This window comes from Peromyscus californicus, unplaced genomic scaffold (assembly GCF_007827085.1).
Source record: "Peromyscus californicus insignis strain IS unplaced genomic scaffold, ASM782708v3 Scaffold_7__1_contigs__length_154581171, whole genome shotgun sequence".
Lineage (NCBI taxonomy): Eukaryota > Metazoa > Chordata > Mammalia > Rodentia > Cricetidae > Peromyscus > Peromyscus californicus.
Window position 1 is genome coordinate 78,991,802 of NW_026294595.1, and position 24,841 is coordinate 79,016,642.

The window sequence follows — 24,841 nt, forward strand, 5'->3', positions numbered from 1 at the left end:
CTGTGTAAAATCCACAAGACATCAAAGCTGGAGGAGTGGCAGACATTCTTGAAGTCCCCCAGGGAAGCTGGTGGTCCCTGGGATGAGTTTGGAGCTGACATCCTTTTTAGTAGGGAGATCAGACTGGGCATCTTGCAGGAAGCCAGCCTGGTGCATTCCCCAGTCCCCCAATACTTGGTAGTACAAGAGAAACACAAGTTTACAGCTGTCCCAATGGAAGGTTCTGGCCTGAGAGGTGTTGGGACTGAGATGGTGAATGGAAGCTGGAGAGACAGGTCCGGAGCATAGGAGACCATGTCCTAATGTTTCCGAAAACTCAGAAGCACAGTGCTGGGTAAGACCCAGAGTCACTGGGGAGGGGACCTGGAAAGAAAAGGCCAGAGGGAAACAGAGAGGGACTGTGTCAGATGACCAAGACTCCTCTCTGTGAGGTCTCAGAAGAAGTTATTGATGGGGTTCAATAAAGAACCCCATTGGCAGGGTGCTGGAGTCATCTCTGCAGAATCAGGCAGAGTTGCAAAGTTGAACCAGGCCTTAGGATTGAATCGAAAGATAGGCATTATGTTAGGACCCTGGAGGCCGTAGAGGCAAAACACAGGACTGCAGAACCAAGAGGGTGAGGTGGAGGAAGTCCAGACAGGTGAATAGACGTCCAGCTGGGAATTCAAGTATGCTGTGTCCACAGTTGTGGCTGCAGCCCTAGGGACACTTGAAAGTTTCTGCGTGCCCCTCCCTGGGTCAGATGACAGGTTGGTTGTCGCCTTGCCAGGGACAACCCCTTGGCAGTGCCAGGGGTTCTCCTTATGGGGTCTGGCAAGGGCATGGTGTCCTTCTTTGGTTTGGTGTATTTAATATGTTCGCTGGCCTGGTGTTTCTAATTTGGTTTTAATATGCCCATGGGTTCATATTTTCCCTCCACAGCCCACGTGTAGAGGTCAGAAGGCAACTTGTGGGAACCAGCTCTCCCCTTCTACTATATGGACTCTAGGGATCAAACTCAAGTCGCCAGGCTTGTTGACCAAAACCTACTTCGTCATCTATTGGAGAATTTTTGCCCTTTGGGAGGATTGGGCAATGTCTAGCCTGGATAAGATCACAAGGACAGACCAAAGTTCAGTTCCACTAAAGTTCACCCTGGAAAACTTTGAGTTTATTAGGCTTGTTACAGAGTAATGGGTGAGGGATTCTAGGCAGGATAGGCAACCTTAAGCAATCACCCTGGAAGGTCTGCACCTAGCAGGTACAATTGCTTCCCTGGGGCTGCATAGAGGGAGCCCCCTCCTCTAGCCCTTTCCTACCATATATTCTAGCCCTTCCCTGAGACTCCAAAGCAGAGATGGCTACATATTCAGGTGAAGGTCCCCTGATCCTCCCACCCCCTCCTTCTCTGAGGGAACATCGGCAGTCAACAAGCCCAGCTGCAGTGATCTTTTGCAAAGCAGGCCTGCTGAACTCCTGAAGATGGTGGCATTTTGGCTTGGAGATTAGTTCTGTGCAGCACCATCTCCCCGGCTGGATCTCTAGGGAGTGAATCCTTTGTCTTCTTGGGTTGCCAGCCCTTTGAACGAAGCACAGCTATAAGATCAAGTTCTTGTCTCTGCTCATTAGTATTTGCGGTGGCAGCCATGGCGGCCCTGGGTATTCAGCATCAATGGATGTACTTGCTCAAAACATGCAAAGACAGGCCAGCAAGCAACACTACTTTCCCCCTGAACCTCTTCATATCTGGACCAGTCATCGGAAAGGACCATCCATTCTGAGGGAAGGGCTTCTATTCTCAGCTAATCTTTTCTGGAAATGCCCCTACACACACACCCTGTCTTAGATTCTCTCTCTCTCTCTCTCTCTCTCTCTCTCTCTCTCTCTCTCTCTCTCTCTCTCTCTCAGTGACAGTCATTGACACATGCTGCAATCCATAACCCCAGTGACTTTCCCTGATATCCCTTGAACTCCCAGTTTTCTGCACAAAAACACCCACCTAATAATGCTCCCTTCCAAAATGAGTGTGGAGATGGAGGGAGGCTCTGAAGTCTGGAATGAATGTGCGCTGTTGATATGAGCACAGGCATGTCAAGGACCCTGGCCTCATCCCCATGGGAAAATATCCACATACTCGGAGGTGAGACTCAGAGGGAAATGGTGAAGCCACATGTGGATGTTGATAATGTTGATGCATAAATTGTCCACCACAGTTGAGCTCCCCTGCTCCCCCATTTTTACAGTCTGAAGACTGCTTCTCTACAGGGACTACACCTATGGAGATGAGCTAAGTACATCTCCTTGATCCTGCCTGTCTAGTCAACTCTACATAATAAACACACTGAACTTCCATGATGTTGAAACTAAAAGCCCAGACTACCCAAACCCAGCCCTTTCTGTCTGTCTGTCCTTTCTTGATTCCCTCACTCCCTCCCCCAGTCAGGTCAAACTCCAAACTCTGCATCTCCATGTCTGATGTTCAAATGCTCTCCAGATCTCCAACTCCTTTCAGCTTTGTTGACTGCAACATTTTCTGTCTTGGGCTTGTTCCACTGCCTGTTAGCACCTTTCCTTGGCAGGTATCCCATCTCTAACATCTTGGGGTCTCCAAGGCAACCTAGGCTTCTCCCTCACAGCTTCACAAAATGATCTCTCCGGATCTCCATTCAGGGACACGCCTGATGTGAAGAGGCCCCTGTTGGTTACGCTGCGGCACAAGTGACTGGCTGCTGCTGGCAGCGGCCATGCCGGCGGAGGAGAGTGCTGATCGGAAGAATCACAAGCCGTGGTTACCTTTCTAGAGCTTTATTGGGGGGGGGGGAGAGACAGAGACAGAGACAGAGACAGAGACAGAGACAGAGACAGAGAGACAGAGAGAAACAGAGAGACCGCGTGGAGGGAAGAGAATGGAAAGAGAGAGTGTGGAAAGGAAGAGAACGCACAGAGGGCACACCCGCTTTTTAGGCTGGGATGATGTCACAGGCTGGTGATGTAATTAAGGACATAATCCTTACAGCCCCAAAATAGCTTGACCACATGGTAGCCATGACAGACTTAGGGGCCTAGACATAGCTTCTGTGACAGGCTTACTGGGAGGCAACACCCAGATTCAGGAAAAGCCTTAATCTGATACCACCCAGGGATCTACCCAGGGGTGAGGAAGTACCTGCCCGGCATCCCAAACATTCTAATCATTAGATAAGGTGGCCAGATGCCCTAGCACACACCTATTTTTTGTTTTACAGACACCCCTAGACAATTGTCAGCCAATCAGGGTCCTGGACCCTGGAAATCCCCTCACCCCAGCCTATGCTATGATAAAAAACTCTGCCCCACCTGAGCTCAGGGCTCTCTGCTCTCACTGCTGTGTCAGACAGACAGAGGGACCAAGCTCTGGAGCTTGAAATAAAGGCTCTTTGCTTTTACATGCAAGATTTGGTCTCTGTGGTCTTTTGGGGGTCCCTGCGGTCTCTGTGGTGGTCTTTTGGGGGTCCCCGCGATCTGGGCATAACACCTGACATGCCTGGCCTCAATGACTTTCCTTAGTCTCAGAGGAATATTCCATAAACCACTTTTTCTATCCTTAAAGCCAGAACCACGTGGCTGAAGTGGCCAAGTTCTGCTGCTTGCTGGGGCTGGAACTTGGTGCCTCATTCAATTATATCTTCAGCAGCTTTCTGTTTTCTGTGGTTTCCTTCACTGCCTAAGCTTAGCTGTCCTTGAACTTGCTCTGTAGACCAAGCTGGCCTCAAACTCAAGAGATCCAGCAGCCTCTGCCTTCCAAGTGCTGGGATGAAAGGCACACACAACCACACCTGGCTCTAACCTTTTCTTTCATTCCTTTCCACACGTTGGAAATTTAGCTGGGTGGGATCTTGCCCTGAGGTCCCCACTCCCTTTATTTCATTTCTTAATCTGTTTATCTCCTTGAACACAGGACTTAGCTCCACTCCACTTCCTGGTGCCCTCTTTCTCCTCAGCTTGTTCCTTTTCATTATAAATCTTTATAAGCACAAATACTAGTAACCACACAACAGAGTCTATACTAGGCTGTTTTGAGATTTCCTTTACCAATGGAATTAATCCAAACTCCTCACTTTAGCCTCAGGCAGAGTCTTTGGACAAGGGCAAAAAGTACCCACTTTCTTCACCAAAATAGCCTAAGAACAATCTCTAGGCAACATATTAAAATTCTTCTCCCCTGAAACATCTTGAGCCAGCCCCCCACAGTTCAAATCACTCAGCACCACTATCTTCCATGTTCCTACCAATATGGCCCATTAAGTAGCACTTCAAGCATTCCACTGCTTTCCTAACCCAGACTCTCAAAATCCAAATTCCTCCAAACAAAAGCATGGTCAGGCCTTTCGCAGGAATACCCTAGTCCCTGGAACTAACTTCTGTCTTCGTTAGGGTTTCAATTGCTGTGAAGGGATACCACGCCAAGGCAGCTCTTATAAAGGAAAACATTTAATTGAGGTGCAGCTTGCAGTTTCAGAGGTTTGGTCCATTATTACAACGGCAGGGAGCATGGCGGTGTGCAGGCAGATGTGGTACTGGCTACATGTTGATCAGAAGGCAACAGGAAGTGAACTGAGACATTGGGTGTAGCTTGAGCATATAATGAGAGCTCAGAGCCCACCTCCACAGTGACACACTTCCTCCAACAAGGCCACACCCACTGCTGCAAAGCCACACCTCCTAATAGTACCACTCCCTTTGGGGGCCATTTTCTTTCAAACCAGCATGCATGCCATACTCAATGATGACTTCTACTTTTCCTCAACCCTCTGCTTGAGACTGAATGAGAAACAGGGGACTGTGGGAATCATCCAAAGTAAATTCAGTGTTCGCATTCACTGGGGTGCCCCAGGCATGAGAACTCTCCCAGAGACATCAAAGCAAAGAGCATAGCAGAGTAATAACCTTGTCTTTTGACCTGGTCCCACTTTTATATCATCTGCTCAGTTGTGGGGGCCCGTGAAAACTACATTCCCATGATGCTTTTGTAAGCTGAGTTTCTCTTACATATTGCCAACACACTCATAAAACAGCTATTTTTCAGGCCTTGAGAAGTTTGTTTGTTTTTTAAGAAAAAAATTTAATAGGGTCTTCTGAAGCCCTGGCTGGCCTAGAACTTGCAAAAATCTTCCTGATTCTGACCTCTGAGTGCTGGAATTACAGGCCTTCACCCTATCTCTGCATTTCAATGTTTTAGACTTTATGAATCCTAGCCCCAGTATGAATTTCAGGTTTTATAATGTCCTAAGTAAAAAAATCAGGTATTGACCTGGATGGAAGTAGCCCTAATGTAAGCTGCCTGGGGCTTAATAATAACTCAGTTATAGAGGTCTTCACTATTCAGGACTCCCTTATGGATTCTGTTAGGGTACCCTAAATGCCTTGTATTCAGCTCTTTCTTTGATCAATTTCTAAGCTATTGGCAACTAGAGCTATTTTTTTCTACCATAATAGTTGAAGCTTAAGCTACTTAAATTATCTCCACAGACACAAGTATGAACACTCTCACATGGTCTCACCTGCAGGTTTGGCTGAGGTGAGTTCCAAAGGAAGAACTGACAATTAACAACATTGAAGAAAGGAAAAGATTGTTATTTGACCAAAGGCTCAAGTTAGAAAAAGAACAACCAGTAATTAGGAATAACATGCTCTGAAATCAGCCAGTTTATGAAAAGCCTCACTGCCACAGGCTGTCACTGTTGGCCTTGAGACTTTGAAATCCAGCCTATCATTGACAGCCAGCACTCAGCACAGCAGATCCTAATGCTATTATTGGCTGTGTTTTCTTGTGAATGAATATTCAATAGGCAAAAGAACATGAGTTGGATGCTATCACTCTATTATTATAAAGCATTACAATGTCCATGAAGTCTAGACTTCGTATACAAGCCATTAACAGACAAATTCAGCAAACAAGAAATCACAAAGGAGAACCAAATCATCAGGGAAATAGAATTAGAGAAGGAGGCAGATAGTTTATATGCCTAATTATTAGATAGAGAATTAATACTTTTTAAGTATATGTCTTGTGTGATATTTTTATCCCAGTGTACAAAATGTAGGTGATTAGGGAGGTGGGGGTTATTGTTTTTTTCTAGTTCAGTGTAGTTTTTGTTTCTTGGTGTGCATGGGGTCTTTCACACCTGGCAATCCTACATGCAGAGCTCTGAGCACCTGTTGTGAGTTACCTGCTATAACATCCAAACCCAGAGATGACACCACCAAGTTCAGGGTCTGCACCTCAGACAACAGAAGATGAACCCTGTGTTAGCTACTGTAGTCAGACGTTTTTTGGACTACCAGCTCGCAAATAATGACATGGAGACTTACTATTAATTATGAATGTTTGGCCTTTAGCTTAGGCTTGTCCTCAACTAGCTCTTAAAATTCAGATTAACCTGCTTCTACTAATCTACGTTCTCTCATGTAGCTTTTACCTTTCCTCAGTACATATGACTTGCTACAAGTCTGCGGGCAAAATCCCCATGCCTAGATTCCTCCTCCTCTTCCTCTCTCTCCCCAGAAATCCTGCCTATCCTCTCCTGCCTAGCTATTGGCCATTCAGCTCGTTATTAAACCAATCAGAAAGCGCCTTAGGCAGAGACCCATCTTCACAGTGTACACAAATGTTCTGCAACAATCTACCATCCGCTACTGGTGGCCCCTCTTCACAGCATTGAGGTTCCACAGCCTTCTCTTTTCCCATCTGTTTCCAGGACCCTAGTGTGGTGCCAAGCCATAATCCCCAAACACATACTCGCACACACTATAATCCTCAAAGCTGAAATATGGAAAGATCCAAATCCACAAGGTCTAGAATTCTCAAAATTGCTTTCTCAAAAGATTAAAATTCTGAATGCTGAAATCATGAAAGCGAAAGTCTCCAAACCATAATTCTTATTAAAATAAAATGCTCTGTTAATAGGAATGCTAGGTGGTTGCATTGTATGAGGTGGAACGAATACCTGAAAATCGGTAAAGAATTAGCCTGGATGTCTGTGAGGAAATTTAACAGGTGCTTTAAGGAGGAAATATTGTCCCTCTGATCTATCAGATTGGGAGCTAAAGACAGGAAAAGGCATAAACAGGAGATGTTTTCAACAGAAAATGCAGCCAGACCCCCACAGATGGAGAGTAAATATTATCTTTTCTCATCCCTTCCTCAGGCTCCCCAGAACATCCCATTGGCCGAGTTCAAGCAGGCCAAATCAGAAGAGGGGCACACTGAAGGAGCTCAGAGGTCAGCCTTCTGGGGCACAGAGAAAAGCAGAGGTTAGTTTTTCCCTTTTTTTCTGGAGAACACTGGTATTGGCAGTAAAAGAAAAACAAACCACTAGCCCACCCAAGTTTTCATAGCAAGTGTTGCTGATGGCGCAGCTACAGCTTAGCCACTCTCGTGACACAGGCCACTGGTCACCGCAGGATTAACGATGGCCATCTACCTATTTAGGTCCCAGTAGGACACAGTAGGATTCCAGCACCCTAACACTACAGGACTTTTGAACAGGTGAGCGCCCGTGTTCAGCATCCTAGACAGTGTCACATTTTTTTTTTCCCCATGGAAATACTTCATTTTCCCCTCCTCTATCTAATAGGAGACACCATTTCAGGGATACAAAGTTGTAGGCTTTGAGATTACAAATCATTCTTGGGCACACTCTTAATCCACCGTGTTAGAAACAGCTGATAGGGAACACTTAAAAAGTAGCCAACTGGCAAGCTCACTCATCACCACCCCCAACCCAGCACCTGGCCATGAAGGTTATATCCTTAGGCTGCAAGAAAACAAGAGGCTTGCAGCAGAAAAAAGCAACATAATCCACTTGTTTAGTGAATTCAGAAATACTTAAGTCTCTCCTAGAGGGAGGGCAAAGCAACCAGGTTCCAGGATTCAGTCTGAGTCGCTGCTACCACTCTGCCTATAATCCTCTTATGTCCTGTCCATGTTTCTCATTAGCCATGGACTGGCTGTGTTCCACAAGAGCAACTAAATCCATGCCACGGTTTGGCAGGACCCATCCACCTGGCTGCTTTTTGAGCATCAGTGGCAGCCCCCAATCTTCATCCACCCCTGTACTTTTATCATTATTCCTGCTTTCAGCCCCTCCTGGAATTTCCTGGGCGCTGCTGAGGAGGACCTCTTCCTTACTAATCACCGGGCAGCCTTTCAGCCCAGGTTGTTCTCTTGATGATTCTCTAATTGTGATCCTCCCTTCTGTTCCTGGCTTCCCACATGTGTGGGCTACCTCATTACAATCAAGAGGGGTGCCCAAATCCCTCAGCCCTGAGATAAGGTTGCAGTTGGTACACAACCTCCAAATAAAGGCAGTTCAGGGGCCAGTGGTTTACAGCTCCAGTACTGTTTGGTGGAAACACAAATTGGGGCTGGGGACTACAAACAGACTATAGTGCACCTGAAACCTGAAACCTCTGCCCTACTTCCTACCCTCCCCCAGTCAACCCAAGCTCCCAGCTGTCTTCCTCCACTGAGAGGAGCCCCTAGGTTGGAAAGAGTAAGATATAATAAATTCCAGAAAGTGCTCATGGCCCCTAAAAGATGGTGTTTTACATATAGAGAGAGGACACCGGTAGGCTATCCTTTCAGAAGGAGCCATTTCTTCTAGATAAGTGGTTCTCAGCCTGTGGGTTGCGACCTCTTGGATTGAACAACCTTTTCACAGGGGTCACAGGTCAGATATCCCGCATATCAGATATTTAAATTATGATTCATCAGTAGCAAAGTTGCAGTTACAAGGTAGCAATTACATAATTTTGTGGTTGGGGGTCACCACAACATGAGGAACTGTGTATTAAAGGGTCACAGTATTAGAAAGGTTGAGCACCACTGAGTCTAGAGCCTGGGATCTGGTTATTGCCTGCCCCACCTCCAAGCAAGTCCTTCTAGGCCTCTTAGGGAGGGGAAATCAATCATTTCAAAATAAATAAAAGCATGTATTTAGAGGTACATCTCCCTCTTTTTGCCTCAAACTTTAGTATGGAACTGTGTGATCTTGTTTTTATTTAAAATGTAATATTTTGTTCAGTGTTCTAGTTAGCTGTCATTGTCAACTTGACACAGCCTAGAGTGCTCTCCAGGGCAATTTAGACTTGTCTGTCCCCAACCAAATGTTCCGGAGTAACCCTTCTACATTCTAAAGAGCAGACAAGTAATGTGTTCACATCAGTCCTTTCTAGTCTTCGGGGCCAAGATGTGTGTCCACGGTTAAGACAGGAATTATGGATTGTTGCTTGAGGGACTTACTGGAACAGTCAATAGGAACCTTGAAGCCAGTGAGGCTATAGGGGAGCAATACCAAGTGGGATGTTATCTGCTATGGCCTAGTTGTCATATACAAGGTAGCAGTGGAGTCCTAAAGGGAACATACATTATTTCAAAAGCATTGAAGACTATTCCAGAGAAAAGGAGAAACTTCAGATCTGCATATGGCCTCTTCCTTCAGAAGCTTGTGTTTGCTAATTTGTCACAGACATTATAATGGCAAGAAGATCATGGCATTCTCTTGTGCCCTTTAGAGAACAGCTTTCTAAATAATTAGCCAACTTGGAGGGTAGTTATCTCCACTAAGACCCAAAGGCTAAGATGCACCCCCTCTTGCCTTTATACTAGAAGATCCAGAACACTCAGTCCTGGGTGCTCTCTCGTTCCTTTGTTCAGCCATTATTTGGGGGTAGTGGAGAGGGGCAAATGGAAGCCACATCTCAGGAAAGGAAGGGTTCTTGTGGGTCCTGCTCACTGACATTGCTCCCCCAATCATCTCTACTTCCCCCATATTATGTTGGATAGGAAAACAGAGCCTTGGCCTGGTAGGAGGGGCTGGTAATCACATGGCGCCTTCCGTGAGACATGACAGAAGCTGGCAGCATGAAAAAAAAAGAGAGAGGTTGAAAGTCCATGTTAGGACCTCTGAGCCTATGTATCTGGGAGAAGAAGCAAGTCCTTCATCAGAGTACCCACTTTGACTTTTTGGGCAGGAGAAATAAATCATTTAAAAGTAAACAAAAACATGTATTCAAGGGTACAGCTTACCCTTTTCTGCCTGATACATTGTATGATCCTGCTTTGGCATTTTCTCCAGTATAGATTTTTGGCATTCATTTTCATTTCTAAATTATATTGCATTGAGTATTATAGTTACTCAAACTTTTTCAACAGATAGGACACAGACAAAAGAAATTATTCCATCCAAATATAGGTTAGTGAGCCAGTGAGTTTACTGGCTTTACTTAAGGAGTATGAATGAAAGATCATTCTTAGAAGCATGGAAGAAGGCAGCTGCATCACCAAAAAAGCCCACCCTAGCCCGGGTGACAACTTGTGAAATCTGTATCCCTTCGAGCTCCCAGGACTATTTGCAGACAGCTCGGCAGTTTGGACAGTCTCTTCTCTTTCCAGAGCTAGCCTATATAACCTTGGGAAATGGGTCAATAAATCTTGTAGATTTCAGGAATTTCCTGGGCTTTGCATGTCCTTGGTCCAGCCAGTTTCCTCCCTCCCTCCCATAGGAAATGTTTCAACTGGAGAAAAGAGCTATGAAACAGGCAGCCCTCTTACATTTTGTGCTCCAAATAAGTGCCCCCTCTTAGTCCTGGTTCTGACGATAGGATAACTGCATGCTTTTGGACTTGCATGTGATTATAGCTCAGACTAAGTCCAAGTATAGGAGGACAATGGGAGCAGATGTGGTGCACCTGAAACCCCCACCAGCTATTGTGTTTAAAACAAGCAGCCCATCCCAGAGAGGACTAGACACAAGCCTATATTAGGAATAATGCTGTTATAAGCATTTGCCTATCTAAATGGGCATAGTTCCTTCGCAACTAGAAATGACTGTTTTGAGCTGGGCACAATGTCCGAACCTATAATTTCAGCACTCAGGAGACTGAGACAGAAAGATGAATATGAGCTTGAGGCCTGGGTTACTTAGGGAGCTCTTGTCTTAAAGAGAGAGAGAGAGAGAGAGAGAGAGAGAGAGAGAGAGAGAGAGAGAGAGAGAAACAGGAAATGACTGTTATGTCTTCAATCAATCTGAACTTAAATTTTCATTTGTTGAATGATATATCAGTGCCCCAAGTTACAAGGTTGAGTAAGACCTAGAGATTACAGTTAAAAAAAATATTTTATTTTATATGTAGGTATGCGTGCCTGAGTATGTGTAAGCATACCACGTGAATGCGAGAGCCCATGGAGGCAAGAAGAGGGCATTAATCTCTGGAACTAGAATTAGTTGTTGTGAGTCATCAGGTGAGTGCTGGAAACCTAACCTGGGTCTTCTGCAAAAGCAGAACCACTGAGAAATCTCTCCAGACCCAGAGTTTACAGTTCTTAGAGAATCCAATGTAACACGAATCGCTAGATGATCTTATTAATAATAATAAAAAAAAAACCCCAGAGGCAGATATTGGGGTAAACACTGAAAAATCAGAGAAACAGAACCACAGCTAACCTCACCTCAACAACTTCTCAGCCGATCCTGTTTCCTCAAACTGGAAGCCTCTGAGTCCTCATTCAAATGTATCTCAGCTGAGCTGCTGCTAAAAGCCTAAAAGCTTAAAAAGGCTAAAAGCCTCTAGTTCCTGGTCCTCATGCTTTATATACTTTTCTGCTTCCTGCCATCACTTCCTGGAAATAAAGGCATGTGTCTTTTCCAAGCAAGACATGAGATCTGGGATTAAAGGAGTGTGTCACCATGCCCAGCTGTTTGCAGTATGGCCTTGAACTCACAGAGATCCGGATGGATCTCTGCCTCTGGAATGCTAGGATTAAAGGTGTGTGCTACCACTGCCTAACCTCTATGTTTAATATAGTGGCTGTTCTGTTCTCTGACCCCCAGATAAATTTATTGGGGTGCACAATATATCAACCACAATCCAAGGCAATAAACATTCAGATAAAGTTTGTACATTAAGAAATGAGGAAACACAGAGATACAGGCAGTGGATGTTTTGCTTTTCTAGGCAGAGCGGGGGTATAAAAGCATTAACGATATGGTGAATTGAGAAAATGCACTTTTGTAGAGGAGTGAGGGAGATCATAATCACTTTTCCAAGTACTTAAGAGAAACTTTTTCCAGGGTGATGTTGCTTAGGGAGTAAAGGTACTTGCTACCAAGCCTGATGACCCAGGAAGAAAATGGAAGGAGAGAATGGACTCCTGCAAGTTGTCCTTTGACCTCCATGGTACGCTTACATACATAACTTCCCACACTCAAAATATGTGCATACATACATACATACATACTTGTGATTTTAAAAAAGGAAACTTTCTTTTGGAATTTATAATCATCAAGGAAATGTAGTAACTGTTACACTCACAAGCTTGGGAAATTAACATTTATTAACAAATAGGAGGGGTGGTTTTGGAGATGAGGACCACTTCACAGAACTTAGATACAGATAACTAATGCACCATCTCACTGCTAGTGAAGTAAGTGCCCGGCATGTGAAGTCCAGGTCTTTTGGATTTCCCAAGCATCTCTATCAAACAGCCCCTGTGAAATCAACGGAAAAGAAGAATTGACTCCTTGGTCCGTGATCCCATCCACACTTCTCCCACACCCACCTTAATATTATTTCTACAAAGCTGAAGAATCACATCTTCCCGTCCTCCAGTGGTCTCATTCAGTTCAGCCCCTCACGCTTGTGGTCCCAAATCTGAGTTTATAAAATAAAAATTAAAAAATTCAATTTCCGTACAATTTACCCTTAGGCTGAAAATTTGCCATGCCAACCAAGTAAAGTGAAAGTATCTGATAGAAACCCATCAGAGGGGTAGGAGAGATCATATCCTCTGTCCTCCTAAAGTTAGAAGCAAGTTTGAGGTCTCAAAGACAGAGTCCACCACTCCAACTATGTGTCTGGACAAGACAGATTTATTCTTGATCAAGAGGGTGTGCTCAGAAGAGCCGACACCTCCAGTCAGGCAGTGCATCTGGCTTTTATTCTAATTCTGGTAGTGACTGTGTCTTTCCCATTGGTGGGGTCCAACCTCACAGTCTTAGGTCAATTGGCTAGTCTGAAAAAAAAAAAAAAGGCACACAGGAAACATAGAGGAAGGGGGAAGTCACAACTCCAGGCTGTCAAATTACTGGAAAGTGTTGTTTGCTGTTTTGTTTTTGTTTCCAAGTCAGGGTTTCTCTGTGTAGCCCTGGCTATCCTGGAAGTCACTCTGTAGACCAGGCTGGCGTCCAAGCTCCAACTCAGAGATCTGCCTGCCTCTGCCTCCCTGGTACTGGGATTAAAGGAGTGCATCACCACCACCTGACTCAAATTACTGGAAGGTTTTTCTGGTGGAGGGGATTAAAACATTTGTATAAAAGTCTTATGAGATGGGGGGATAAAGAAAATTAAATTCCTTGTCCTAAACACAAGTCTTATAGTACTTGATGGAAAAGATTCATATTTGATTATTTCTTACACTAAGTAGTTGGGAGAAACTTTCTCCGGGATGCGGGTAGGTTTAGAAACCTAGGGGTAAAAGCTTTGGAAATTAACATTTGTTGGTTATCTAGACAAGGAATTTACCCAGAGATGATTTTCATTTTTAGGACCATTTTGCTTTGTGGGCAGTGGTAGAATTATAGCCTCCCGATTATTTCGAAGTTGAAGTGCCTTCCCCGGCGTCTCTCTCCCCGCCATTCCTTCCCTACTAAGTGGAAAAGAGCCGCAAGGCGGAGTGCGGGTGGGGGTGGGGCGGGGGAGTCAAGTTCCTGGACTGGAAATGCAGCCGTGGGTTTGGGACGCAAAGGAGGCCCGGGATGATTAGCGTGAGGTTTAGGTCGAGGCTTTGAGGATACCACATAGAAAATGGCAGGAAGAAGAGAGAGAGAGAGCGAAGACACGGGGACAGCCTGGCAGGGTTCTGGGCTGAGCTTGGGAGACGGACGGGCTGTGGAGGGAAGTGCGCATCAGCAGAGAAGCAGACGCAGCGCCAGACAGCCGCAGGGCGGGCCGCGGGGTGGGCGGGGCGCCCAGGGGGCGGGGCCGGCTGACAGTTACATAACTAACCTGTGCAAGCGGCCGCCGAGCGGTTCGGGCGGCGGGGGCGGGGCCGGGGTGGTGCCGGGCTGCGGCGGGCCGGGCAAGATGGCTGCCGTGGAGGCCGAGATCGGGCCGTTCACCCTGGAGTCGCTGCCCACCGACCCCCTTCTGCTCATCTTATCCTTCGTGGACTACAGGGACCTAATCAAGTAATGGGGCGGTGCTCGTGGCAGGGGTGGGAACGTGGAAGGAAGCGGCGAAGGAGGCAGGGAAGGAGGCCCCGGGTCGCCGAGACTGGACGCCGCGGGCTTCCTCTGCAGCAGAGGGTGACTGCAGGGCAGCCGTTATCCTGCAGAGCCACCTCGGGGGGGGGGGGGGGCTGAGGGAGACGCGGAGGAGGGGGCTGGGCATTCAGGCCTTACTCCTGCCCAGGTACCCGGGGACTTAGCGCCCTCTCCCTCCAGCCTTGGCTAGGCCGGTTTGCCGAGGAGAGCCGTGGCTCCTTGGCGCAGCACGCCGCGGACCCTCGCTGGCCCTTTGGGGCCTGGTCTGGCGCCGTGGACAGGCCGCTGTCTCGGCCCACGCGCGTCCCTGTCGGGCCTGGGGTCCAGGATGACCAGAGCCCGCGTGGGCAGGTAGAACGCGCGCCAGGAGGCCTGCGACCTTCCGATTCCCTCTGATGCCCCCGTGGTCATCGGCAGCATGCACTTTCTCTTGTGTTTGCGACTTTTTTGGCTGTCAGTTTTGCTCCTTACGGTGGGTGGTTGGGTTTCGTGTTTTGTCACCGACTTCCGGTGAGGCCTTACAGGTGACTGCAGTTACCTCAAGGCCTTCCCAAATCACCAACGTTTGCTCCAAAAAAAATAAACAACCGGCCTGCTAGTACGGGTGGCCAAAACCCAATGCCCAATTCTTTCAGAGAACGGGACTGTTCCGGTTGGAGAAAGAAATGGCGCTGCTGTGCTCCCCCCGCCCCGCCCCCCCCTCCTCCCGTGTTAGGATTGTTTACATCCTTGACAGCATGGCCAGGGGTTCTTGTGCTTCCGTGTATGTTTGTAGAGTAGGCAAAAAGGCCCTCTCATATGGCGGAGACACAGTTTTGGTTTTTGATTGATTACTGGAGCCTGGCCGTTTGATGATTGTGTCCTCGGGTTTTAGGGGCCCTTTAGAGGTACAGATTTCTTGGAGTTACAGTTTGGTTGGCCTAGCTAAGTGGTGGCAGAGGTATTTCCTGGGTTTTCTGCTATGGCCTCCACTCGTACCTGCTAACACTTGTTTTTTTTTCCAGAAAACACATTTCCCCCTACTTCAGCCTGTACTAAAGCAGAGAAAGTTTTTCTGTAGAAAAGGCTGTAAAGCTCAAATTGATTTCATCTGGAATACTCTCTTGCTGTAACTTACCTTGACAGCCTTCTGTCTTTGATCGCTGCCACAGTTACCTTCCGAAGACGCACCTGGCTGTCATTCTTAAAAGCCCGTAATAGCCCGTTTACAGACTGTACCCTGAGCTTCTGCAGTATTTCAGGCCCTTATCTTCTAGCTTATTATCTAAGCCTTTCAGGCCTTCCTCCACTATCGTATTTGCACAGTCCATTCTAGCTAGAGCAGACATCAGGTGGCGTGCCACACACTTGCACATTGTTGTGTAAGCTCTGCTCCTTGTCTGGAAGAGTTCACGCTCCTCAACTTGGCAACCTTACTCTCCCATCTCCCTTAGCTGCAGTTTGTCCTAACAGTGTGCACTTCTAGAGTGTAAGGATTGTTTATTTTTGTATTCAGTTGTTCAATCAGGTTTTTTTGGAGTGCCTGCCATGTGTTGGTTAAATGTAGACATACAATAGTGAATTGGAGAGATAGGGTCTTTTTTGACGTAGCTGAAATACTGTAGACAAGATGGAAAGTCAAACAAGCGCATAATTACAAGAGCGGCCGCGCGTGCGTGCGTGCGTGTGTGTGTGTGTGTGTGTGTGTGTGTGTGTGTGTGTGTGTAAGGAATACACAGGTTGCACTGTTGGAATGTGGAGGTCGGGATGACTAACTCGTGCAAGATGAAAGTGTGGCAGAGTGCTGGGAATGTGTCCTAGTGAAGGGAATGGTGTGGAGAGGCTCGCGGTCTGTTAACAGTAGTGTGGCCGGTTCAACTAGAAAAACTAGAAAGCTGTTTTTGCTAAAGGTAGTAATGACTAACAGGCAGGCTGCATGAAGGGTGCCTGAGATCATGTAGCCTCTTGGAAGAATAGATTTTTAGTGCAAAGCTTTAGGTAGTAATCAGAATTTTAAACTGAAGTGACGTGACTCCTCCATAAATGTTTGGGGAAATGAGTGGAGTTGAATACTGGTTTTGTCTACAGACTCATCCAGCATGCTGCAGCGTCTTTCTTGCCCAGTGCAGTCCACCTTTGCCAAGTGTCTCACCTGTTGCCAGGGCCTAACGGTTTTGGTGCATATTTGCTTGACTGTGGTGGGTTAAACTGTTTTAATCTATTGGGAATTTAGTTTGATTTGAGATAGTGTGTTACTTTCTCCTTATTACTCACAGGGCAGTTATATTAACTCACACATTAAAGGATTTGACAAGATACTGCATTGCAGCTATGTAGGTAGTAAGTAGAAATAAGAGAAATAAAGGGCATAAACAGACTTTAACAGTGACTATTTGAATCTTTGTCTTTACGTTTTTCTCCCTTTTGTTGTGACTGAATCTGGTCACCGCCAGTTGTTGCCATGTCAGTCGACGACTCAACCAGCTCTCAACTCATGACCCTTTGTGGAGAAGACACTGCAAGAAGTACTGGCTGATAACCGAGTAAGCGTTTCGTGAACATTTGTTCTTTTGTGGGTGTAGGCTACGGTGTAGGTTTGTTTGTTTGTTTTAAGAGTAAATTTTTCATTGTTGTTAGAGACAGCGACTCATTCTCTAGTCTGGGCTGGCCTCGACCCGTTGTTTGAATTCTTAAATGGTCTTACTAATAGAAAACCCTGAGCCAGATATTGGGGTGAATGCTAAAAGATCAGAGAAGCAGAACAAGCCACAGCCAACCTCACCTCGCCAACTCCTCAGCCGATCCTGTTTCCTCAGACTGAAAGCCTCTGAGTCCTCACCTGAAAGGCCTCAGCCAAAAAGAGCCTTTAGTTCCTGTCTCCTCACGCCTTATATACCTTTCTCCGCCCTGCCATATTACTTCCTGGGATTCAAGGTGTGTGCCACCACTGCCTGGCTCAGTTTTCTCTCCTAGACTGAGTCAATCTCATGTAGTTCAGGGTGTCCTTGAACTCATAGAGATCTAGATGGATCTCTACCTCCGGAGTACTAGGATTAAAGGTGTGTGCCACCACTGCCTGACCTCTATTTTAATCTAGTGGCTTGTTCTGTCCTCTGATCCTCAAACAAGCTTTATTAGGGTACACACTGTATCACTACAGTGACCGTGTGGCAGCGCTTCCGCTTCAGCCTCTGCTGTGTTGGCATTACAAGGGTGAGCTACCACACTTGGCCCTAGAGCAGTGGTTCTCCATCTTCCTAGTGCTGCGACCTTTTAGTACAGTTCCTCATAGTGTGGTGACCCCCAACCATAAAATTATTTTCATTGCTACTTTATAACTGTAATTTTGCTACTGTTATGAATTATAATGTGAATATCTGATATGCAGGATGGTCTTAGGGGACCCCTGTGAAAGGGTCATTTAACCCCCGAAGGGGTTATGACCCACAGGTTGACAACTGCTGCACTAGAGTAATTTTTAATTGATATGCAATAATTGCTCATGTTTATGGGATAAAGTGTAATTCATTACATATTTACAATGTATAAGAAGTCAGGCTAATTAGTATTTCCAGCTCCTTTAAGTGTGTATCATTTCTTTGTATTTGGAGTTTTCCAGTACCACTTTCTTAGTTCTTTATAATATGTTATAAAACATACAGTAAATTGTAGTAAACTGTAGCCATTGCCTACTTCTCCTTTCTAGTTAACTCTGTTTCCAGTGATGTTCTGAACCCCTTGCTTTCTTCCCTTCCCAGCCTCTACTGCAGAATATATAGTTTTGAATCCTGACCTTTGACTACCATAATACTATGTACTAGTTTTCCTTTCTAACCCAGTTTCTGTTACTGGGTCCAGTCAAAGTTACCACATAGCCAGAATAAAAATGTAGATGACAGTGAGATTTAGGAGAAGTAGAAGAAAAAGCAGGGATACCTAACATGTTTCTTCAATCGTGGGAAGTCAGGATTGCTAAAGTTGGTGGAGAACTATAGGCTCTAAGTGTGTGTGTGTATGTAATATAGTTAATATATATTTAATATTTAATATATTTTGGGTTTTTGAAACAGGGTTTCTCTGTGTAGCCCTGGCTGTCCTGGAATTCGCTTTGTAGATCAGTCTGACCTCGAACTAAGTATATTATTTGAAGCTGAAAGCATTAGTTCTACCAAGGGAAAAGTTAATAACAGCTGTCAAGCATTGGGAGGAGGAAGAATGAGGAAGGAAGAATTTTGAGTGTTGATATATCCTCATCTTTCACTTAGGGGCATGAAGATGGAAGTTTCTGTTCCACCAGCAGCTCCCAAATAAACACACTGAGGTTTATATTAATTATAAATGCTTGGCCGATAGCTCAGGCTTATTACTAACTAGCTCTTACATTTTTAAGTTAACCCATATTCCTTATTTATGCTCTGCCACATGGTGGTACCTTTATTAACATGGCTTGTTCATCTGCTCCCTCTGCATCTGGCTGGCAACTCCAGACTCTGCCCTTTTTCCTCCCAGCATTCTCCTAGTCTAACTCTCCTGCCTAACCTTATTCTCTTCACTGTTGGCCAGTCAGCTTCTTTAGTAAACCAATCACAGTGACAAATCTTCACAGGATTATTCCACAGCAAAGGCATCACTCATACATGTGAAATTTGGAAATCAAGAACCAGAAGTATAAGGATTTAGAAATATAGAAACAATTCCCATAAATAACTTCTAAAGGCTTAGAACTAAAGACTTTTTTAGTTTGATTTTTGTTTGTGTGTTTGTTTTAAGACAGGGTTTCTCAAGACTTAAAAGAAAAAAAATCAAAAGCTCAGTTTTTACAGTGCTGGATATTATACCCAGGACCTCACTCATGCTAGGCAAGCATTCTGCAGTTGAGTTACAACCCCAGCCTTGTTGCTAGCTGTATGTATTTATGTTAATGCTATATATTAATAAAAAGATGTTTTATTCCCTCCTTACACCCCTTCGCCCAAACCAAACTGAAACTGAACAAAAACCACACCTGAAGTCCAGCACTTGAGGGACTGTAGTACAAGACCCTGAGTTTGTGGCTAGCCTGAACTACACATACTGTTCCAGAAAACAAAACCACCTCTGCTCTGATGTGTCCTTGGTTCACATCCAAACCTTGAATTGTGCAGCTGTCGTCTTCACTGTCGCACCCGTCCGTGACCCCAAGCCAGAGTTAGGGGTCACCCTAACTCGTCTCTCTCCCTGCGTCTGCTGAAACCACTGGCCTTCCCAGTTAGTGCTTCCTTCACGGCTCACACCCTCCTCGCTCTTTTCACCTGGTACCACAGCTGTCTTCAGTCTGTGGCCTCACCAGGTCTACTTCAGAACTTCCCCAAGTCTTCTGTAACGTTCCTAGTTTTCACCCTTAAATCTCCCCTGCATCCCAAACCACAGCTTCAGCCCTCCCCTTTCAGCTTCCCTGTAAGTCCTCCAGGGGGCTGCATCTTCTGTAGGAAAGAGTCCAGGCTCGGGTGACAGTCCTCAGTACCCTTTGTGGCTGCTTATCTCTGTGTTAAGTTTGCATTGTGTTCTTCGTTTATGATCAGACTGTCTACTTTCTGAACAGAAAAAAAGTGTGCATTTCTTAATGTTCTCAGGGGCCAAGTGAACACTCAATACATGTTTATATAATTAAAGCAAGGAAAGATGTTAAATTATGTATTTGTCTTGATTTACGATTCTCTGGCTGATCCAGTGTAGATGTGCTAGAGCAATATTATGCTATTCTAAATATTCTCAAAAATGGGACAACTACTTGTGCCATATATATATATGTGTGTGTGTGTGTATATATATATATATATATATATATATATATTTTTTTTTTTTTTTTTAATTTTTAATTTTTAGTTTTTTTCAAGACAGGGTTTCTTTGTGTAGCTTTGGAGCCTGTCCTGGAACTCGCTCTATGGACCAGGCTGGCCTTGAACTCATAGAGATCCGCCTGCCTCTGCCTCCCGAGTGCTGGGATTAAAGACGTGTGCCACCACCACCCAGTGCCTTTTATATTTTTATAATTAAGGCCAGATTCAGTAGCACACACCTGTAACCTCAGCACTTGTAAGGTAGAGGCAGGGGAATCATAGTTCATGCCAGCCAGAGCTCCATGAGACTCTGTCTCAAAAAAAAATTTTTTTTAACTAATAACGTTTTTAGGAGTAAGTTGAAATTTGTACTGACATACTTTTCACATATTTTGTTTAGAACTGGGAAACTTGGGGAAAACCTTGAGTAGAAAGTCAGAAAGTAAGTGACTAATAAATAACCCCACCATGACAGTGGTAGCTGTTAAAGGTTTTGATGTATCACTTCTTGCTATCCAGTTCTCTTTGTAGCTAAAGTAAGTTAGGAAAATAAAAAGGCAGAGTAACCACAAACTCCCAATGAAAGTGTGTTGGTAGGTATCAAAAATATGGGCTAAGCCGGGTTTGTGGTACACATTTCTAATCCTAGCATGTGACATCTAGAGGCATGAAGATCAGAAATTTAGGGCTATTTTTAGCTGCATAGCTAGGTGAAGGCCAGCCTGTACTATATATGACCCTCTCTCAGAAAGCAAAGGAAAAGAAAAAGTACATGTTAAAATCATTTCAAAGGATTTTTTTAATCTTGTTTTTTTTTTTTTTTCATCTATTTAGGGAAGAGAAATCTCGGAAGAAACAGTGCTGGAGATCTCTCTTCATATCTACTTACTCAGATGTAGGAAGATACATTGACCATTATGCTGCTATTAAAAAGGCCTGGGATGACCTCAAGAAGTACTTGGAGCCCAGGTGTCCTCGGATGGTTTTATCTCTGAAAGGTACTGGGAATACAGGGTCTCCCATCCATATTTTAGTTAGTATAGCCAGACTAATTTAAATAACTTTGGGTCTGTCATGTACCTGGGCTAATCCAACCTCTTCTAGTTCACCATTCACATTTTGTTAATAGCCAAGGAAGTATAATGCTGACATTGTTAAAAGGATCTTGCCCTTTTTCGGTTGGCCTGGAAACCCATACATTTATTAAATGAAGAGCTAAACTACTTTATCTTTATATTTGTTTTATATAAAGAAGCAATGCTAAGATTGCTTAAGAATAACCATTATGATTTATTTTTATTTTTGCAATGATGATGATTGAGCCCAGGGCCTCATGCATTTTAGGCAAGTATTCTACCATGGAACTCTACCCCTAGTCCTAAAAGATGATTACTGTTGTTGTTATTGTTTTGTGTGTATGTATGTGGCGTCCATGTGTCATGTTCACATGTGCACTCACATCCATGTTTGGAGGCCATGAGAAGTAAAATAGGCAATAGTTATTATAGCTCAAAGGTAGACATGAAACCAGATGGTTTTTATTTAATATTTTGAGACATGTTTTCTTTGTGTAGCCCTGACGGTCCTGGAACTCATTCTGTGGACCAGTCTGGCCTTAAACTCACAGAGATCTGTCTGCCTCTGCCTCCTCAGTGCTGGGATCAAAGGCGTGTGCCACCATTGCCTGGCAAAACTAAATTTTCATATTACCTCATTTACTTTCCAAAAATCCTGTAAGGAAAAAATTCTCTTTTTGTAGGGATAGCACTTAGGGCATAAAAGACCAGGTTTATCATCAATAAGTAAAAAACAAAGTCAGGAATTGACTAGGGGCCTCACCTTGGAAGGGTAATCTTTAGTTGTGGTTGAAGGAAATGGACCTAGCCCATTTTGTTTAGAATTTCTGAGGTTCCTTAAAGGGTCACTCCATATTAGGGCCCTTGTAGTGTGAGACTGTCATATGATTGTTCTTTCGGACAGACTTATAGCTCCTTTTTCTTTTGTCTGTTGTTATCCCTGAGCTCCTTGTGTCTGTTCTGTATCCAGCTGTCAGATTCCTTCGCCATGTCTGCTCTACTGATAGGTGCCAGTTCTCAGGGCTTGCCATGAGTTTGGAATAAGGTTAAAACCTAGTGTATCTATAGTGCTGGAAATGCTAGGAATTTCAGGCTTACGACTTTGACCACTAAGTTAAGAACATAGCTGCTGGCTTCAAGTTCCACAGCCCTCATTCAATTTGAAGGTTATAAAGGTGTCAAGTAAAAAGGAAGATTAGCAGGCAAATAGGCATTGGACATGGGGTCATCTTTGTGGAGCATTTTGAGATTGTATTATATTGATGTTCTTAATTGTGTATTTTCGAATCATATTCTCCTTAGAATTGAGTTGGGAGTTTAATAGTCCTTTAAAGGAACAAACAGTAAATATTTTAGAGTTTGTGGGACCCATGGTCTCTCATTGAGACCTGTGTGTTGTGTTTAGTCCTGTTGTTACGTTGTTGTTTCTGGAAAACAACCATAGATAATACAGAAACAAAAATGGAGTGGCTGGATTCCAATAAAAAGGATTTAGCCTCTCATCTATAATTTACCAAATCCTGATTAATTACTAGTACCTTCATTTCATATCAGAGAAAGGATACAAAGAGCATTTAGGTGGCCTGTTTGACATCCAGTAACTAGTAAGCAACAAAGATAAACTGATCTTGGCTTCTGGTAAATTGTCATTGTTTCCTCTATGATAGGTGAATATTTATTGAAGCAGTAAGGCACTTTATAAATAAATAAGAACATGACATTTTTTGTAGTCCTTCCTATAACTCTCTCAGGTGGGTGGTATTAGCTTCTTTTTTTGGAGGAGAGAACAAGGTCAAACAGATCAGTAACTTCCAGAAAGATCCACAGTAAGTAGTGGAGCCAGAATAAGGACCAGTCTGGCTTATCATAGCAGAATGTCTTTTTCAGTCTTGGTTTTCTTGTATTGTAAACATGTATTTCCTTATCTCTTTTTGTTAACTATGGTGTTTTGTTTGGTTGGTTGATTTTTTGGTTTTTGAGACAGGGTTTCTCTGTGTAACAGCACTGGCTTTCCTGGAACTTATTTTATAGACCAGGCTGTCCTTGAACTCACAGAGATCTACCTGCCTCTGCCTCCCGAGCACTGGGCTTAAAGGCCAGTTTTGCATTACCTCGCTTGGCTTCTAAATTCAGGGTTTTTTGTTTGTTTTTAGAGACAGGGTTTCTCTGTGTAGTCCTGACTGTCCTGGGATTAGCTCTGTAGACTAGGCTGGCCTCAAATTCATAGAGATCCACCTGTCTCTGCCTCCCAAGTGCTGGGATTAAAGGTGTGCGTTACCACACCCAGCTAACTATGGGTGTTTTTACTTCTAAATCTTATGTATTAAATAGTTTAACATGTAACTCATAGAATACAAATGTTAGTTTCTTTCCTTAACCAACATACTACTTCTGGCTTCTATTCTGCTTGGTTTCTTTTCTATTAAACTTCTGTTTTTTTACATTTTCTTTTGTATGTGTATGTAGTGTACGTGTGTGTGTGTGTGTGTGTGTGTGTGTGTGTGTGTGTGTGTGTGTGTGTGTACATGAACACATGTGCATGTGAAGATCAGAGGTTGATGCCTTAGTTGTTTTCCGCCCTATTTTTTGAGACATATTGAACCTGCACTCATGAACTTAACTACATGGACTGACTGGTCAGTGAGCTGTAGGGATATGCCTGCCTGTGTCTCTAATTTATGGGATTGCAGTGACTCAGCACAGTGCCTGGCTTATAAAGGTTGCTAGGGATCTGAACTCGAGTTCTTATTCTTGCAGAGCAAGGGCTTTCTAGACTGAGGCATCTCCCTAACCCTTAGTGTATGTATTAGAGTTATAAAGAGAGAGTTTTATAGTTATATATTTATTAAAAAATTAATATATATATTAATTTTATAGAGTAATTTAGATTTTCAGAGAGTTCTGTATACTCATTTTCTCTAGTATATTACACTGGAGGACATTTATCAGAACTAAAAAGTCATTAATATTTTGTTACTTTTACATTTGATTTAGATTTCATCAGACTTTCCATTAATGTCTTTAGTGTTCTTTCAGGATCCAGTCCATAATACCACATCACATTAAGCTGTCATTTCTTATTAACTGGCAGTGGTATTTTCTAAGTCTTGTCTTTTATGACTTACACAGTTTTGAGAAGAACTCATGAGGTATTTTGTAGAAAATATCTCAGATTGGTTTTGTCTGATACTTTCTTCATGGTTGGAGTTGTAGGTTTTTTGGGAAGATTCCTTCAAAGTTGAGATGTTTGCCATCATTAGTGATGTTAACAGATATGTAGATATGTTCACAAATCACAATGCACAACTCAGAGTTATCACAAAGTGAATGAATTCATTAAAACAGTCTCCAGATCAAATAGTAGAGTATTATATATACCCAGAAGCCTCTTGTGTCCCTCCCTCTTTCATAGAGACAACCACTGTCCTGACTGCTAATTCATCTAGTGATTTTCTCTTGACTTTATATAAATTATGTGGTTAAGTATGTATTTTGGATGAGTTAATTCTAGTTTGGTTGTGAGGCTCAATAGTAGTTTCAGTTTTGTTACAGACTAGTACTGTATATTAGTAGACTGGGTTTATGTTCATCCTACCATTGTGGATATGTGGGTCATTTCCAATTCTGACTGTTAGGAATAACAACTTCTTTTTTTTTTTTTTTTTTTTTTGGTGTTTTTTTTTTT

At 44.0% G+C, this 24,841-nt stretch overlaps 1 protein-coding gene across 2 annotated transcripts in view; it reads left to right on the forward strand.

The window, feature by feature from the left end:
- Positions 1–14,061: 14,061 nt before the first annotated feature.
- The window catches only part of Fbxo3 (F-box protein 3), a 35,020-nt gene continuing 24,240 nt past the window's right edge, over positions 14,062–24,841 (forward strand). For both annotated transcript variants that reach the window (XM_052725838.1, XM_052725839.1), the window contains exons 1-3: positions 14,062–14,207; positions 16,715–16,804; positions 20,915–21,078. In XM_052725838.1, coding sequence (XP_052581798.1) covers positions 14,104–14,207; positions 16,715–16,804; positions 20,915–21,078 — 358 coding nt within the window. In that variant the 5' untranslated portion in view covers positions 14,062–14,103. The remainder of the gene's footprint in view (positions 14,208–16,714; positions 16,805–20,914; positions 21,079–24,841) is intronic.